Raw genomic sequence first — 17,615 nt, forward strand, 5'->3', positions numbered from 1 at the left:
GCCCGCAGCGTCGAGCCCGTCCTCAGCGCGAAGGCCGCTGCCCTCAATAAAGATGGCGGCGCGGCTCGCCCTCATCCCCAGCACCACCCCGGAGACGCGGAGCAGCTAGGGCCTTCCTGGTGGCCCCCGCCCCGCCCCGCTGACAGCATCACTGGTCCGGGCTCCGCTCTGCCGTTGGAGGAGGATCCGGGCCGGGCCGAGCGCAGTCCGCCGCCGGGAACTGAGGCCGCTGTCACCATGGCTACGGGCCGCGCAGCCAACCGCGCGCCGCTTCCGCTGACGTCGGCTCCGACACGTGGATCCAAGATGGCGGCGGTGGCGGTGGCGGTGGCGGTGAGTGTGGTGAGTGCGGCGGTAGCGGCGGCCGCGCGCGTTCTGTCCGGCGGGCCCGGGCCGGGAGGGAGCGGTACCGCCCGCAGTCTCACCGCTCGCAGGCTCCTCGGCCTCGCGGGCTTTCCGGGCTGGGGACGGTGCTCCGAGTCCGGCTGCGGCCTTGCAGCCCCGCGGCCTCCCGGGGTTGCCCTGCGGCCCTGCGGGGCGGTGTCGGCGGCGGAGGGTAGAGGGCGGCGGACTCTCGTCACGGACGGAGCCGAGGTCCCCGGTGTCCCGCTCCTCCGGTCTTGTCCCGTCCTTATTCGGCTCGCCCCTATTCGGTCGTATGCAGCATCCCAAGGGCTTGGCAGCGGCTGATGATGGCTGGGTGCTTTCTTTCTGTCTTTCTTTTCTTTAAAATTGTATTGTTCTATTTTAATGATTGAATTACTTCTTAAGTCGTTGGAGCTGTTCCTGGTGGGAATCCACTGATGTGGGCGAGCATCAGGGCCCCCACATGCGGGTGGAAATGCGCTGTAAGGCGCTGGTCTTTCACAGAATCATAGAATGGCCTGGGTTGAAAAGGACCTCAAAGATCATCTAGTTTCAACTCCCCATCCTTGGGCAGGGTCGCCAACCACTAGACCAGGCTGCCCAGAGCCACATCCAGCCTTAACAGCAGCCTTCCTCCCCACCATCGTGGAAGGACAGTGCTGTGGTGAAGCGCTGCAGGGGCAGGACTGTGCGTAGAGGTTGTGTGCTGGTACAGAGTCCGCTCTCAGCTGGGTGCGTAGCAGCTGGCGGGCGCTGGGCGGGGAGCAGAGGCTCTCATTCATTTGGCTCATTCATTCGTGGGTGCTGCCACGCTCTGCTGGCTGCCTCCCAGGCAAGGAGGAGGCAGTGCCTGAGCGCTGGAGGTGGCTCTCCTGAGAGTTTCATAGAATGGCTTAGGGTGGAGGGGACCTTAACGATCGTCTGGTCCCAACCCCCCTGCTGTGGGCTGGTTGCCAGCGCTAGATCAGGCTGCACAGGGCCCCATCCAGCCCAGCCTTGAACGCTTCCAAGGATGGGACATTTTCTCGTAGCCTCCTTCTGTGAAAGGCTGCTGACAGCTCTCCCGGTGTCCAAGGGGCTCTCTGAGATCAACGTGAATGCAGCGCTTATCTCCTTTCTAAAGGCTTTCAGCAGCTCCTCTGGGTGTGAGCGCAGGCTGGGCTGGAGTGTGATAAGGACGAGGCTGTGCAAGCAGTTGTCAGGGACACGAGGAGCAAGGGAGGGCGGTGAGCAGGTGCTGGTAGTGCTGGGCTCGTCCTGTGGGTGCCTGGTGTGTGAGTGCATGTGGAGAGAGCCCAGGTGACCTCTGTTGTGTGTGGGGTTTTGTTTCTTGCCATGTGTTAGAGCACTGTGTTCTGTCTTCCCTTTCTGACACCATCTTTAAAGATCTTGGTCATTGGAACTTTGGAACAATATAGTAATTGGAATCAGAGCTTTGTGCATCTGGCTGGACAAATGGTTGGACAAATGGCCAGGTGTGGGCTACTCCCCTTGGCTTTCCTCTAAAGTGAAGATTGGAAGCTCTTGCTTTCTGCTGTCCAGTGTACCTTTTGCCCTTTTTTTCACATATCCATCATCTCATTCATATGCTATCCCCTGTTCTCATTTCCTACTTTGTTTTCTTCCGTTTAAGAAAATATTATGCTGTGTTCTCAAGTCCATAGTTGAACTGAGAACCAGTGAGACCTAAGTCAGCCCTGATACAGAATGAGTTGTATTGCAGTGCTCTCAGGGTGCTGGGAATTGCTGCTGAGCAAAGGGTCCTTCACAAAAATCTTTTGAGAATTAGAAAAGAAAGTTAGTGTTGTTCAAATCTTTCGAAATGGGATAAATAAAAGAAACAGTGTCCTGGAATTGCTTGCATGTATTAAGCCTAGTGATAATTATCCAGAAGTACCTTCTTGCAGAGGGTTTTTGCATGAACTTCTGTTTGTGGCTGTGTGTAGTGGAAATGCTAAGTCACAGCCTGAAGCAGTGATGAGCACCTGGTGGGAAGGCAGGGACAACCCAGGGCAGCCCAGGTGCATGCAGTGACCAGAAGGGCTGGAGCCAGGATCTGCCCCTTCGCAAACCTCATTTAAAGGTTGGCAGTGGAGGTGAGGGTATCTCAGTGGAGATTCCTGCCTACCTGAGGCCTTCCAAAGGTAAGCAGCCTTTTTTCTTTTTTTTCCCTTTATCTGTGGCTGCTGCATTTTGGCTTGTCCTCATTTGCTGCAGCCGAAGACTTTGCCATCCTGCTATTATCACTGTACTTTCCATCACATTATAGTGTTACACTGTGGGTAGGACAAGAAATGCAGTGTTAGAACAGCTGTACCTGGAACCTTCCTTACAGCTTAATCTACTCTTACAGTTAAGTGGTTCACTCTAAGGTTAATTACAGGCACGGATTGTCATGTTTTCAGATTCTTTCAGCAGGAGTCCCACAGGCTTCAGGTGCTGAGTTCCATATGTGCCTCTCTGCTGAGGCTCTGTGCCTTGCACAGTGCTGGGGTCCTGCCTGCAGCACTGTAGCTGCTCCCTGTGCTTATGGCCTGGCTGACTTGGTCTGGAGTTGTGCATCTGTGTTGCACCGCTTGCTGCTTGGCTGCAGGGTTACCTGGCACATTAGATGCTAGACCGTCCTCGGGGTGATTCCTCATGTGTGTGTTTTGAAATGCTCAGAATTGGTAGAGGCCACGAAGGCAGCATCTCCTTTTTCTCAAACTTGTGCCTCACCGGGGGATGTGACAGGCAGAGCTCTGTCCTGCTCGTTTTGGTTTTGCACAGGTGATGTTCTGTCCTGTAGGCGTCTTCCAGATCAGAGATCGCCTGGCTAGCCCCAGGAGTTATGCAGATGTTTTGGCACGTGTATGTGTAGGCATTGCTAAGCTTCTCTCTTCAGTTGGAGGAGAGGAAACTCATTTGTGAGCATGGCAGCAAAGATCCTGATGAGGAAGGCTCCAGGCATCACCCTGCATGTACTTCCTTCCAATTTCACTTTTGAAACTCCATTTCATCTGCTGTGTAGCGGAGTTCCCATTTCTTGCCCCAAATATTTCTTCCTGGTGATGTTTTCCATAGTCCCCCTCTCATCTTCTCTGTTGCATGGTGCTGCCTGAGTCATTGCCATCCGTATCCAAGAGCCTGACTTTTGCCATAGGTGTCATCACCAATGCATCTTCCACATGCTCGTGTCTCCTGAGCGCCTTCCAAAGATCTGTCCTAATTTTTGTCACCTTGCAAGCCTGCCCCGACAAGGATTGCACCAATGAGGTTTCGATTTTGCTTGGGTTTTGCTAAGTAATGTTGTGCAGTGGATGTCAGACACTTTGGTGACAAATGGAGCGAGAGAACTGCTACAGGCAGCCAGCTGCTGTGGGGCACAGCGCTCCGTCCGGTGCTCACCTGCCTGGGATGCCTCTTCCAGATGGCTCAGACTCACAGTGCTCCTTTACATGATCAGAGAAGGCAAAGCTTAGTGAAGCACAGGAAAGCCACGCTGTTTCAAGGTACTATTCAAGTCCAAGGAACTCTAAGAAGCGTTTCCCAGTTGCTTTCCAGATGATGATCTTTGCCTGCTGTAACTACATGAAGCTGAACTAGGAACAGGTCTGGAAATCTTCCTTGTGGGGATAGATAATAGCTGACAGCTTAGTTCTAACACACTTTATGTAGCTCTCTAGCATTTCCATTTTATGTACATTTCAAGTTTTTAAAAAAAAACAAACCCACAGCAAGTGTTTATGGTTGGAAGCAGAGGGGATGTGAGCAGCCCCTTTGGGTGCTGCGAGCTGTGATGCCCAGCGCTACAGGTAATGGTGCAGGGCAGCTCCTGACCCACAGAGCTGATGGAAATGCAGTGCCAGGCTTCATGCCTGCTCTCTGGTAACCCGCTGGGCAAAGCATAGTACAGATAAACGTGGCTGCCTTGTAGCTGAGCAAAGCCAGTGCTCTCCTAATTGCACATGAAGAAGCAGAGAGTGGAAGGTGGCTCAGTGAGAGCCACGGAACAAAGAACAGCTATTCTGAATTAATTTGTTTCACTGCTTGACCATAAGGACTTTGTAATGTCTGGGATGAGCGCTTTCAGTGGTGTTGCCCATCTCCAATGATGTTCTGGTGTTTGTTTCGTATTTTAATGTTTCTTCTCCTTTTTGCAGGAAAGGCTAAGGTATTTGCTGCTCTTGCTGTTGTGGCCTCACGGTACGGATTCTTTCTATGTGCCTGGCGTGGCTCCTATCAACTTCCACTGGAATGATCCTGTAGAAATAAAGGTAGGATGAACTTAGAGATGCTAGTATGTTTGGTTTTGGGGTTTGTGTGTGTTTTCTTTTTCCTAGCAGCTAAATGGGACTGGCAAGTCAGATTTTCTCTACCTTCATGTATGGTGTTGGGGATAAGCAGTCCTCAAGCGGTCACTGCAGTTCCCAACACAATTCTCTTTCTTGCTTCTGATTTGTTCTACCAAATTCCTTCAGCAGTTGCACCAAAGTCCTCAAGGTGTTTCTCCATTTGGCAAAAAGGGCCCTCTTTCTCACTGCAGTTCTGAAGTGAACTTAATCCGATTTTTCTCCAGCACTGTATTGACTCTCCAAGTGTGTGTCTGTATGGGAACTGCTGAGTCACAGCCTGAGCCACTGATTGAGCACCTGGAGGAAAGACCCAGTCAGCCCTGGAGCACAGGTGAAGGCAATTCACCTGTGTGACCAGAAGGGGTGGAGCCAGGCTCCACCCCTCTTAGGCCTCATTTAAGGGTTGGCTGCCACTGAGGAAGGATCTCTTTCTGGAGATCCCTCCTTGGTGGAAGCCTTTCCCTGCAAACCCAGAATCTTCTGATACAGGTGAGTGATCTACTTCCCTTCCCTTGTAGCACCTTGCTATTGTGGCGGTCCTTCCACCTGTTTTGTGACACCTTTTCCATCGTGTTGGTCCTTCTGATCACTACAGTGTGCAGGGTGGGCCTCAGGATGGTAGGTCAGAGTAGTTTGAATCAGACCTCTTCAATATTCTCCTCTATTTGGTTTGTATGTTTTGTATCGAGTCAAGTGAAATCCATGATAAGCCCTTTCCAAGTACAGGCATTTGTTCTTGAGTGTGGTGGATCTTACAGCCCAGGCTTGCTGAAGAGCTGTTCCTGTGCAATACTGCTGGTACTGGGTGATGGAACTGCTTCTGCCGTGCAGGAGGAAGCCAGGCCTTATTTCCAGGCATCAGCAATTTATAGCCCTTTTCATTTATTTTTCTAAAGCTGTGGCCTCTGTCTCAGCAAAATCCAGCACCCCTGGGGACGCTGAGGTTTGATGCTCCCACAACACAACTTGCTCTATGGCTGCAGTCTGGGCTATTTTTAAGCAAATGAGATTTGCCTGTGGCTACAGTAAGCTTCCTGGAAGGAGGAGGTATTGGAATGGCTGTTCTCAAAGGGATTGCATGAGCCAAATGCTTCCTCAAGTGATAAGGCAAGTCAGCGTGTTTGCCAGCACTCTTCCAATAAATGAGCTTGGCTGCGTTACAAAACGCTCCTGTTTTTATGAGCAACTGTGGCCTTGGCTATCACGGTATGTCTCTGCGCTTCCTTTGTGCAGTGTGATTTGTGAGAACTCTCCAGAAGCGTTTGGGTTTTGTCACTGTCCTTTGTCTTCCCACTCTGGTGGCTTCCACGGACAAAAATTGCTCAACTCTTCATACTTCTAGAGGCCAGACCTCTAGGTCCAGCGTGACATGATTTTTGTTTTTATTTTTTTAAGGAAACAACTGCAATCTCACATGAAATTTGACCCTTGAATCTCTTTGAAGCTCTTTAGGGGGCTTCACTGAGTCATAAATTTGTGAAACCAATCCACCATGCTCCTTTCTTCAAGGGTTCCTCTCATTGTGAATGAAATGCTACTAAGTCGTAGAGAATGTACAGCTTGGAATTGTGAAAAAGGAAAGAAAGCTGGAGCTCTCCAAGGACCTTCTGTCTGTTCTTCCAGCTTCCAAGAGTGAGCTGTATGGGACGTGTCTTGAAGAGACCTTCAGCTTCTGGCTGATGTCAAGAGGGTAGGAAAGTGGGTTCTGTCATGGGGATAATTCTTCCTTTCTTCCTCCAGGCCGTGAAGCTCACCAGCTCACGAACCCAGTTACCATATGAGTACTACTCGTTGCCCTTCTGCCAGCCCACTGAGATAACATACAAAGCTGAGAATCTTGGTATGTATCTGCTGAAGAGTGTGCTCCCCAGCAATAAGCGGGCTGCCACTTAGGAGCTGAGTGTGCGTTTAGGGGAGGAAAAGCAGTTGCAAATGTCCTCTCTAATAAGCTGCGGAGAGCCTGCTCCCTCTATTTCTTTATGTGCTGGCAGTTTGCAAACCAGAATGTCTGTGTATTTTAGAAAGGTGAGGACTGACCTGAAGGAAAGCAGGCAACCAGCTTTGTAAGTTTTCCAACAAAATAACTAAGTCATCCTTCAGTCTTTTCCTTGCATTTGTGCTAACAAGGTAGACTTGCAGTCATCGCTCCAGCTGTACAGTGCACTGCAAACCCAGGGGCGGCACCAGTGGCGAGAAGCCTGGCCGTTGTCAACCCTGTCCTTATTTCCCTGTTTTCCAGGTGAGGTTCTCCGAGGGGATCGCATTGTAAATACACCTTTCCAGGTTTTCATGAATGTGGAGAAGAAATGTGAAGTTCTGTGCAACTTTCCCAACAAGCCAGTCACTCTGACGGTGGAGCAGAGCAAGCTGATGGCTGAGCGGATCAGGGAAGATTACTATGTCCACCTGTGAGTCCTCTCGAGCGTGGGTTTGTGTCAGTGGGGATTCTGTGCTGTGGACAAGTTTGATCTGAAATCTGTGTTTTCAGCATTGCTGATAACCTACCTGTGGCAACAAGGCTGGAGTTTTATTCCAACCGTGAGGAAGAGGAAAAGAAGAAGGAGAAGGATGTGCAGTTCGAGCATGGATACAGGCTTGGGTTTTTGGACGGTAACAAGGTAGAGAATCTGGATGCTGTCTGAGGGGTGCTTGGAGGAGCTGTGGGTGTCTGTCAGAAGGTGTTAGAAATCCACTAAAGAACATTGGGGTTAGGAGTGGAACCAAGGCTTTTATAGAGAGAGGAAATACAAGAGAGGTCTCCTCGTGGGAGTGGGGGCAGGTGCTTGGATTACTGCAGTGATGGCCAAGACTCAAAGTGCTGATGCACTGCATGTGGTTTCCTCTCAGGAGAACAAAGGCTGCTGATCTTTAACAGTCTTGGGGCATCTTGCATTTAAAAACCAAACAAAACAAACTTGAAGTCACATTCCAGACTGGAATAAACAGAATTCTGATTCCTTCAGTACAGTGTAGTTACTTGTGAAAGAAGCATAGTTAAGGAAGGGTAGAAAAGGATATGGGATATTGGAAAAAAAATAAAGCTACTGACAGACTTCACAAAACAGAGCTTCTTCCTGATTGTAAGCATCTAGGAGAAGCTTCATAAGTGTGCAAATGGAAATTTAGCATGTGTACTCTTGCAGATATTTTTTCTTTGATCATGTGCTCTGAAGATCAGCTGCTTGACTTAACAGATGCATCTGTTCAGCACAGTCAAGTGATGAGTTGCACACACAGCTCTGTTACTTGAGTGTAAGCTCTTATTGGTGAACAAACCTGCTGTGCCTGCTTAACGTTGCTGTACTTTGTTCCTGTAGTAGGTGATGTAAGAGCCTTTTGAAAGTGCAAGCTTAGGACAGCTGTGAGCACCCACAGGCTCTGATTAATGTTTATCTGATAGAGAAAGGAAGGAAAAAACTCAAGGCTATGGTTACCGAGGTCCTTCCAGCATCAACTCTGTGGTTCTTTTGCCACTGAAGTCTTCACTGAATGCATGGCTGAGATATATCTGAATATAATGGTATTGTCTGGGCCAGAAATAGACTGAAACATTGTCACTGATGCTTGGAGTCATTGAGTTATCACCTTTTCAATACCTGTTCTCTCCTCTTGTTCTTTTAGCCTTGGAAATTGTTAGCCTGGTCTTGCACTGTAGCACAATATATCTGGGAACAGTTGGAGTCCTTAGTTTTCTTCCCTAGCTTTCTCCAGTTGCTTCTAAAATCTACTTATTCCTCCTTTGGGTGGCTAACATTTTATTTACTGTCAATCTGTTTTAGTTCTACCTGCACAACCACCTCTCCTTCATCCTTTACTACCACAGAGAGGACGTGGAAGAAAACCAGGAGCCCACCTACAGAGTTGTGCGCTTTGAAGTGATTCCCCAAAGCATTAAACTAGAAGGTGGGAGACTTTCAGGGAAGGGAGCAAGGGAGAAGAATCTCTTTTATGGTCAAGAGGTGGATGCTGCTGTTGTCTCAGGATGCCAGCAGGCACAGCAGTCCAGAGATCCATGGAATGTTAGGAGCTGTTCCAGAGGGGTTGAATTTTAAAATAATAGTTGAGGGAATAACCTTCCTATTTAATTAAGCCCAGTGTGAAAACAATGTTTTGAAGCAAAGCTGCCCATAGTGTGTACCATCCCATGCAGCTTTCCTCTGGCAGTAGCAGGCTTTGCTGGAGAGGTCTTGTTTTTTAGTGGGTAATGGGACAGAAGCTTTGTCTGTGGTATAGATCCTTGGCTTCAGAGCCTCTAGCTTTTGTCCTTCTGGTTAAGGTAAAGGCTGTGCAGAGTTTTCCTTAACGTTTATTAATGCTACTCCAGTGCTAATTAGAAGAATTGTTTTGCAAATTGCGAAGCAGCTGGGAAAGGAATGGATGCTTCCCCTGCAGTATTTGGAATAATAGCAGAACAGTGCCTTGAATGTGGGGCTGGGATGATCAGTGGGAGATATGGTGCTTTGGATGGGAGGGATGACCTCATGTGTGCCACATTTTCTCTTACAGACTTGAAGGCTGATGAGAAGGGTATGTGCACCCTGCCTGAAGCAACGGGCTCTGCACCTCAAGAGATAGACCCCACCAGGGAGAACCAGTTGCTCTTCACCTACTCTGTCCACTGGGAGGTGAGGGAGAAGAGGGAAGCTGGCTGGCAGCTGGCTGCCCCTACCAGCACTGACTTGTTAGCAGGTAGTGCTCCAAGTGTCTGCCACGTGGGTCTTGTGGAAGACACTGGGAATGTGCTAGTGTGAGAAGACATGAGGTAGTGATAGTTTCTGGGGTGTCTGAAGGGCCTCTGGTCACGCACTGCTGTTCTTTCAGGAAAGTGACATTAAATGGGCTTCCCGCTGGGACACCTACCTGACCATGAGTGACGTGCAGATTCATTGGTTTTCTATCATTAACTCGGTTGTGGTCGTCTTTTTCCTTTCAGGTGAGTGAGATGTGTGGGGTGAGGAAGGCTTTACCATTGATGTGCAGGGAGTTTTCTTTAAGCCTCAGCAGCAGGTAGCTTGGGGAGGATTGTTTATGCGTGAGCCTGATCAGAAGGGGCAGGAAATGGGCATTAGCACACTTAAGTCCTCCAGGTTCAGGAAGTGCTCTATGGGGTCAGGCTGTTGTCAAAGTCTGCTCTTTAATGAGGGTAGCTGGGATAGTAGAACCATAAGTGTGGTTTTAAAAAAAAAAAAAAAACACAGGAAAGCCACAGTGCCCTGTTTGTTCTGGAATACTGGCTTCTCTGCTCCCTGGGGTTTTGTTTCTGATTTTGCTGTAGGCTGGGGGAGAAGAGTCATGACTCAAGGCTTCCTCTCCTAGTCAGATCTCTCTGTGCTGGTGGGATCAATGTAGCTGCCACAGCATGAGAGCAGCAGGGCCACGCAGGACCCCCTGAGCTAAACTGTACTTGTTTTCAGGTATTCTCAGCATGATCATCATCCGCACCCTCCGGAAGGACATAGCCAACTACAACAAGGAAGATGACATTGTATGACGTTTGTTCTTGGGGCTGGGATCAGCGAGGGAGGGGGGCACAGAGCAGCAGGAATCTGGTTTGAAGATGTGGATGTCGTTTTCTCTTTCCTTGCTCCGTTTTTCTTTCAACTCTGAAGATGAGAGGCACAGTTCTGTAATGTGCTGTCACTGTCATTGGAATTGTTTAAAGTCAGGCTGGACAGAAAACACAGAACAACCTGGTCTAGTGAAAGATGTCCCTGCCCATGATGGGAGGCCAGGTGATCTTTAAGGGTCCTCTCAACCCAAACCATTCCGTAATTCTGTGGCACCTTTCCTGCTCTGTATCCAATAACAGACACCAGTTCAGATGTTTTCAGAGCTAGGCACTGACTGCTGTCAGTTTGATAAATGTGTGCCCTGCCACTGACAGTTCAGGACTTAACCATTGTAAGCCCAAGAGAAAAGAAGTTTCTTAACCAGAGTGATACAGTGCTATAGAAGAACTGGCTGCAAGGAAGTTAAGCTGTTAGGGCAGCCGTGATAGGACTTTCATTTCCGCTGGTGGCTGTAATTGAATACTTTCTTTTCTTATTGCTGCAGGAAGATACCATGGAGGAATCTGGTTGGAAACTTGTGCATGGAGATGTTTTCAGGCCTCCGCAGTATCCCATGATCCTCAGCTCTCTCCTGGGTTCTGGAATTCAGCTCTTCTGTATGATCCTCATAGTCATCTGTAAGTGGCACGTGTTGCTTGGAGTGACTGTAACGAGAAGAAGAACAACGTTACAGACTGCAGCTTCAATCAGTGCTTGCATTAGCTTGGGTGAAATTGCAAGGCCGCTTCCTTTTAGCAGGGTTGATCGAGGCTGTATGCTTTTCCTCAGCATTTCTGAGTTATAGATACTCAGGTATTCTAGATATGTGTTTCCCAGCTGAAGGCTTTTTTTTTTTTTTACATTTTGTATTGTCTGTAATCAAGATATGAGGTCAGAGATTCTGTTGAATAAGCATTGTGTGAGAGTGGGCTGAGGGACTTCTGCAGGTGTGCTTTGCCTTCTGAGCTGCATCTGCTCAAATATCTGGGAAGATGAGGCTAAGGCATGGTCTGCAGCTTGAAATCAAAGCTGTGGCTCTCTCTGCCAGTGCTGGGAGCTGTGGATATGTTAAGCTTTGAAGAAAATGAGGTCTGTGCTGGAGGCAGTGATCCCAGGCAGCTGCACTCTGTATGTGGGATGGCTGCTGTCCTCCAGACGTAGGCTAGCACGTGTGCATCACAGTCACTGGACTTTGTCCTTTTTTCTTCCACAGTCGTTGCTATGCTGGGGATGCTGTCACCTTCTAGCCGGGGTGCGCTGATGACTACTGCCTGCTTTCTCTTCATGTTCATGGGGTAGGTGTCCACTGCTTCTCGCAGCAAAACTGTGCTGCCTGCCTCTCCGCTCCCCTCTTCTTCCCTTCCCTCTTTGCAGCGATGAAAACTCATTTTCTTTGTCCTGGCTTCTTTCTGTCCAGGGTTTTTGGTGGATTCTTTGCTGGCCGCTTGTACCGGACTCTAAAAGGACATCGATGGAAGAAGGGAGCCTTTTGTGTGAGTCTCTTGATGTCCTGTGCTGCTTGTCCAGGTTTGCTGATGGCAAGATCTGTGGATAAGTTCCTTGTGTATTTGTGGGTAGCAGGATGCAGTCTGGTTATACTGCAAGTATTTGGTGTGGAGTAAGTCCTAGTCGCTTTATAAAAAGTACAGGGTAAAAGCCAGAGCTTTTCCTATAGCAAAGCAAGGGGGCTGTCTGAGATCCTACCCACACCCACCTGCCATGTATTAGTGCTGCAGCAAGCAGGACACTTCCTCCACATATGCTTCATCCCAGCATTGTGCTCATCAGAAAGAAACATCTGGCTGATAAGCCACGTGTGTTCTCTTGGCTTATGCTTGCTCTTGCAGACAGCTACCTTGTATCCGGGTGTCGTCTTTGGTATCTGCTTCGTCCTGAACTGTTTCATCTGGGGAAAACACTCCTCTGGAGCGGTAGGTATCTTCTTCATCCTGGGAGCGTGTTGGAGTGGGAGCTGGGTGACTGTGCTGTCAGGAAATTCCTGCTCTCACAATGTCTTTCTAACTGTGGGTGCCAGTCCAGTAGCTGGCTGAAGCTGGCCTGGCCAGTGACTTCAATCTCCGGTGTAGGTGAACTTGTTTTTGTTGCTCTTGGTGTGATTCCAGGTGCCTTTCCCTACCATGGTGGCCTTGCTCTGCATGTGGTTTGGGATCTCATTGCCCCTGGTCTACCTGGGGTACTACTTTGGATTTCGCAAACAGCCCTATGACAATCCCGTACGGACCAATCAGATTCCCAGGCAGATCCCAGAGCAGAGGTGGTATATGAACAAATTTGTCGGGTGAGTGCCATGTGGTGAGTTAAGCCCCCTCCCCATATTTCCTTTAGCCTGCTGAACATCACCCTTCTGATGGTGTCTGCACACGGATCAGATGTGTGTTCTTGAGTAATGCAGTATCAGAGATTTAATCTTGACAGGTTTAATGTGCTCAATAACAGGAAAAGTTGTGTCATTTACTGTATAAAACTTATTCTAATGCACTCTGGAGCTGTAGAGCTTTTGGTGGAGTGCTCTGGGTGCTTACAGGGAGCTTCTGACAGCCAGGCAGTTGCATTGTGCTGCTTACAGTTTTTCTTTCTCCTTTCTCGCCCTGTAGGATTCTCATGGCTGGTATTCTGCCTTTCGGAGCCATGTTCATCGAACTGTTCTTCATTTTCAGCGTAAGCATTTAACCCGCTTTGCTCCTGAATAGAACTCCTCTTGTGCCAAAGGGATTGGGCTTCTGGAAGGGAGGGGGCACCCACCAGGAGCAATCTCATTCTCCTGTGCTTATTGAGAAGCTGGCACATTCCCTCCAGGGATTTTCAGTACTTGCCCTAGGGAGAGCTGGGCTCTGGGTCTCTTCACTCTCTTCTTGCTGAAAACACATGGAGTTGTCTGTAGAACCTTCTTGAGAGATGTGAAGGATGGTGGTGAAGAATGAAGCTTAATGCAACATTATGTCAAGGAGAAATCCTGGCCTTGGGACAGCTGGGCTGGTCCAGCTGTCACTCATTTCTCACCTTTCTGTGGACATAGAGGAGCTTGCTGTGCCATCGCTAGGGAGATGAAGGGGAGGAACGAGATGCTATAGCTGTCTTTGGGCACCTTTTGCAGCCAGGCTTCTCTCAAGTATGATGCAGTGAACTGCCCTAGATCTGTGGTGTTTTCTATTTGAAGCTGAGGGCCCCTCGTTTTTTTCCTGCGTTAGCTGGAAGAAGGTAGTGTCTCTCACTCACTGACTGATTACAGTAGCATGGAAACGATTCTATGCTGTGTCTTTGTTTCAGGCAATCTGGGAGAACCAGTTCTATTACCTTTTTGGTTTTCTCTTCCTGGTGTTTATAATCCTGGTGGTATCATGCTCCCAAATCAGCATTGTCATGGTGTACTTCCAGCTTTGCGCTGAGGTGAGATTTCCTCCATTTCCTCTGTTGTACTTGCAGTAGCTCAGGGTGCATGCTTGCTTCCGGAGAAGCACAGATTGCTTTATTGCTCCTTAGCAGAAATCTGGCGTGGCCCAGCTGTGTGGCTGTGATTGCTCTTAATGCTTTAATTAGAGTTGAAGCTACTTGAGATCCGCAAGACTGGGAACAGTGGTTTCATACAGGAAATTCTGCTGGGAGCAGGGTATTTTGAGCTGACATCTCTTCCCAGAGAAAGAGTTTCTTTCCATCATGTCCAAAGAGAAACACAGGACCAGAGGCTGAGCCATGTTCTTTGTTAGCCAGTGCTGCGATACGGACCTGGCTTTGTTTTGCTGGCAGCTTTTCATCCTTTGTTTGGAAATACCTCTGTGGCAAAGTGGTTCCCCATGCCCAAACTGTGCTTTCAAAATGTCCTCCCTGTCCCCAAAAGTTTGCATCGTCCCTGATCCATTGGGCCTGGTGAAACAGGAAGGAAGGAACCCTGTGGGATAATGCTGAGGCTTTTTACCCTATCAGGATTACCGCTGGTGGTGGAGGACCTTCTTGGTGTCTGGAGGATCTGCCTTCTATGTGCTGATCTACGCCATCTTCTACTTTGTGAACAAGGTATTGTTATCCCTCCTTAAGAAAGTGGCACCTTTCTAGAGGAGATTGTTGGAGCTGGGAAAGGAAATGGTGGGACCTCCCAGTCCCAGTCCGCCCCTATGCGAGCACGAGGCAGCTGACCCGCCAACTGCACAAACAACATTTCCAAAGCAGAGAGAAGGTTTTAAGTGCCTGGGTTACCTGTGTGGAGCCATCAGTTGCTCGCAGTGCCCTCCCTCCAAGGGGATGTCTTTTCAACTGAACAGAAATGCATCAAGCAGAGGGTTTCCTCTACTTTGTTGAATGCCCCTTCATAGAGGCCGTTGGCTGGTTTGGAAGCTGACTTATGTTATCTCTGAACTTGATTTCACTTGTGGTTGTTTTTTTTCCTCCTCTTTTGTTTTAGCTGGATATTGTTGAGTTCATTCCCTCCTTACTGTACTTTGGCTACACCGCCCTTATGGTCTTGTCCTTCTGGCTCCTCACTGGCACCATTGGCTTCTATGCAGCCTACATGTTTGTCCGGAAGATCTACGCCGCAGTGAAAATAGACTGAAGATGCACAGACCCAGCAGAAAACAGACACTTCTGAATACGTGTCCTCCTGGGAGTGAGGAGGACATTTTCTCCCAGTGCTTTCAAGGAAACAAAATCCAGTGGGAGAGTGACAATAGAAATAAACAACTCCTCATTTTGGAATGTAACTTCTGGCACAGTGTACATGGATTCTGGGCTACTTCTGGGGGGAAAGGGGCCTGTAGATACCTTACATTTTAACTTTATTATCCTGTTTGAGATTTGAGGGAGTTTTTTAGCAAAGAAATATCCCTCTGTATAAGTAAACCCCTTTTTTGCTAATTCATCTTTTTTTTTTTTTCTGTTGATGATGAATGGATTTAAGACAGCAGTGGAAACACTTGTGAAAACGTTTTCTTCCAGCCCCTGGGGTGCTCTAGGATTCAGGGAGACTCTTGGACAAGTATGAGGCTGGGTTTCTTTCCTGCCTTCATGTCTGCACAGAAGAGGGAGCTTGACTGTGGCAAAATGGAAGGATCCCGAGGCTCACCCAGCTCACTCAGCGTCTCTCACCGCCAAGTCCTGGCTCCGGCTTGTTTACAGTTGGATGGAGGTGCCATTCAGAGCCCAGGAAGTGCAGTTTCACCCTGAGAGCTGGAGAACTTTGACCGACGGCATCGCTTCTGGCCTGGGACAGCGTGGGCCGCTTGGGAGGCATCTGCTGGAAGGGCTGAGGCTGGGAGGGGATGTTCTCCTCTTTCGGAAGGTGCAGCAGAGCGTGCTGCTGTGGGATTGGGCTGGGCGAGGACACGCGGGCAGCAGGATGTGTGAGGGTTTGGTACGTCGGCAGCTCTGCTCCAGCCACGTGAGGAAACGGGCAGGATTCCTTCCTGGGAGCCCCGCGGGGTCGTGCGGAGCCCATGGAGAGAGGTCTGTGCCACTGCTGTGTTAGTGCCAAGCGATCTGATGCAGTGCTGGGCCTCAGCTGCTGCGGGGTGTGCGTGGCTGTGCAGAAGGGCTGGGGACAGGGAGCGGCCCCCAGGAGCTCTGCCGTTGCTAGAAGCAGCTGTCTCCCTACCTGCCCTGCATTCCAGCTGCTCTCTCCGATTCTCTACCTCTAGGGAACAGAAGCGTGCGCTCCCTCAGCTGTATTTTGTTCTTTTCCACAAAACAGTTGAAGCCCTTTGGGATAGCCAGTGCAGGCTCTTCTGCAGTGGGCTCCTCTTTATCTGTGGTTTGATGCCTGATTAAACCCATGGGAAGCTCTTTTTAAATGAGGTTAAATGTTTTATTTTGATTATCTACACGATGTTTACTGGTGAAGAGCTTCCACGTTGCAGTGAAGGCTCCCTCCATCCCCAGAGTAGCTGGATTCAGTCAGGGCTATGGGGACAGGTGGTGGTGTTCTTTTTTTTTTTTTTTTTTTTCCCCGAGAGCTATGAACATTTCCTTTTTGCTCCTTCCTGTAGCAAGAAATTATGTCTCCAAGTGACCAGTTGCCCCAGGTGACACTGTTTCAACCCAGAGCTGTCCCAAGCCCTCCCTGTTAACCAGCACTGCATACACTTGAGGGGTTTGGGTTTGCTTTCCTTAACTCAGATTGCCCTAAGGGTTTCCATCAGGTCCTTGCAATGACCCATGGCTCTTAGCGATGGCCTTGCTCTGCACAGGGAGCTTCCAGCCGCTCTGACTCCTCCTCAGCCCCCCACCATGCCAAAGTCTGCCTGGCCAGGAATCAAGGATGGGAAAAGAGAGCAGGGGTCTTGCGAGCTGGCTGTGCTGTGGGCCCTGTGTCAGTTCTGATTCTAGATCTCTCTCTGAGACTTTGGGTTTATTTTGTTATCCACACTCCAGTGGAGAGGCTCAGCCAGCATTGATTTCTCTCCTTTCCCCGAAGTGTTTTCTCTGTATTCTTTGTAATTTTTAATTAATGTATGTATTCTTTGTGTCCTACTGTAAATAAATCTGCCGTTGTCCTGTTCTGGGTTCTAAGCCACCTCCTTGGTTTTCTTTCCATAACACTCTGCCTGTTCAAACACCCCTGTGGTCTTTGCATGCCTTCCTCAGACGCAGAGCTTGGGGTACACGCTGCTTTCTTCCATCATATTTTTTTCCAGGAACACCTGATGGAGCAGCAAGGTTCCTCCCAGTGCTGTGTATCCTGAGTGTTGTCACGAAGCTGCCACCAGCTGAGGCGTTCTGGTTTGTTCCTCATGATGCTGCTGTCATGTGCTGTGCTGTCAGATGGTTTGCAGTTCTATTCGTTTGTGTGCGACTTGTGCAGCTGATGGTGAGCGCTGTGCCTGCACTGGCACCGTGGGGCTGTAGGGCAGCAGGCAGGGAGCTGCCATCCCCTCTGCTCCTGTTGTGGAGGTGTGTGGGTGCTGCTGGAAGGCGGCCTTCGCTGTTAGCTTTCAGCTCGATGTCTTTGCCTTTGTTTTTGCTGGGGGAAAAGAGCAGCAAGCTTCCTCCAGAGGTGGTAGTGAGATCGTTGTGGGGTGTTTTGCCCAACAGAGCGAGGGGTGGGAGCAGCGGGTTATGGGGTTGCCAGCATCAGTGGCTGCTGGAGGTGATGCTGATCAGCTGCCAAGACCAGCGTGGGAAATACTCGCATTATAAAAGTCAAAACTCAAAAATCATTGGCATAGTCATTCTCTTAAAGGGCAAAGGAAAGCTTCAGCTCCACCAACAGGACAATCTGTGCTGAGCCTGTCACTTTTGCTTAAAAGCAGAATGCAGAAGTGTTGCTAGCTACCTCCATTGTGTTCGGTTTTAGCAAGGGAGGAGAGTGCTGATGGGGAATGGGCACATCTCACAGGTCTGTGTGAGAGGGAGGAGA

General features: G+C 49.4%; 1 protein-coding gene across 4 annotated transcripts; it reads left to right on the forward strand.

Annotated features, from left to right (window-relative positions):
* On the forward strand, positions 28-16,768 carry TM9SF4 (transmembrane 9 superfamily member 4). 4 transcript variants are annotated; one of them, XM_021416288.1, is made up of 18 exons: positions 29-342; positions 4,509-4,622; positions 6,441-6,540; positions 6,940-7,108; positions 7,189-7,318; positions 8,480-8,603; positions 9,207-9,325; positions 9,522-9,633; positions 10,115-10,185; positions 10,755-10,887; positions 11,463-11,544; positions 11,667-11,742; positions 12,097-12,180; positions 12,373-12,548; positions 12,865-12,928; positions 13,538-13,657; positions 14,192-14,281; positions 14,667-16,768. In XM_021416288.1, the coding sequence occupies exons 1-18, from the start codon at positions 238-240 to the stop codon at positions 14,814-14,816; spliced, it is 2,019 nt and encodes a 672-aa protein (XP_021271963.1). In that variant the 5' UTR covers positions 29-237; the 3' UTR covers positions 14,817-16,768. The 4 variants fall into 4 exon arrangements, with proteins under 4 accessions (XP_021271966.1, XP_021271963.1, XP_021271964.1 ...); XM_021416289.1 differs by having other exon boundaries at positions 29-333; XM_021416290.1 differs by having other exon boundaries at positions 29-327.

The sequence above is a fragment of the Numida meleagris genome, chromosome 19, assembly GCF_002078875.1.
Source record: "Numida meleagris isolate 19003 breed g44 Domestic line chromosome 19, NumMel1.0, whole genome shotgun sequence".
NCBI lineage: Eukaryota > Metazoa > Chordata > Aves > Galliformes > Numididae > Numida > Numida meleagris.

Bases quoted from the DNA above. Each gene is read 5' to 3' on its own strand.
- TM9SF4 (XM_021416288.1), top strand. From the start codon at position 238: ATGGCTACGGGCCGCGCAGCCAACCGCGCGCCGCTTCCGCTGACGTCG. The intron at 8,604-9,206 runs GTGGGAGACTTT...TTTCTCTTACAG, and splicing joins CCAAAGCATTAAACTAGAAG to ACTTGAAGGCTGATGAGAAG. The intron at 12,181-12,372 runs GTAGGTATCTTC...GTGTGATTCCAG, and splicing joins GAAAACACTCCTCTGGAGCG to GTGCCTTTCCCTACCATGGT.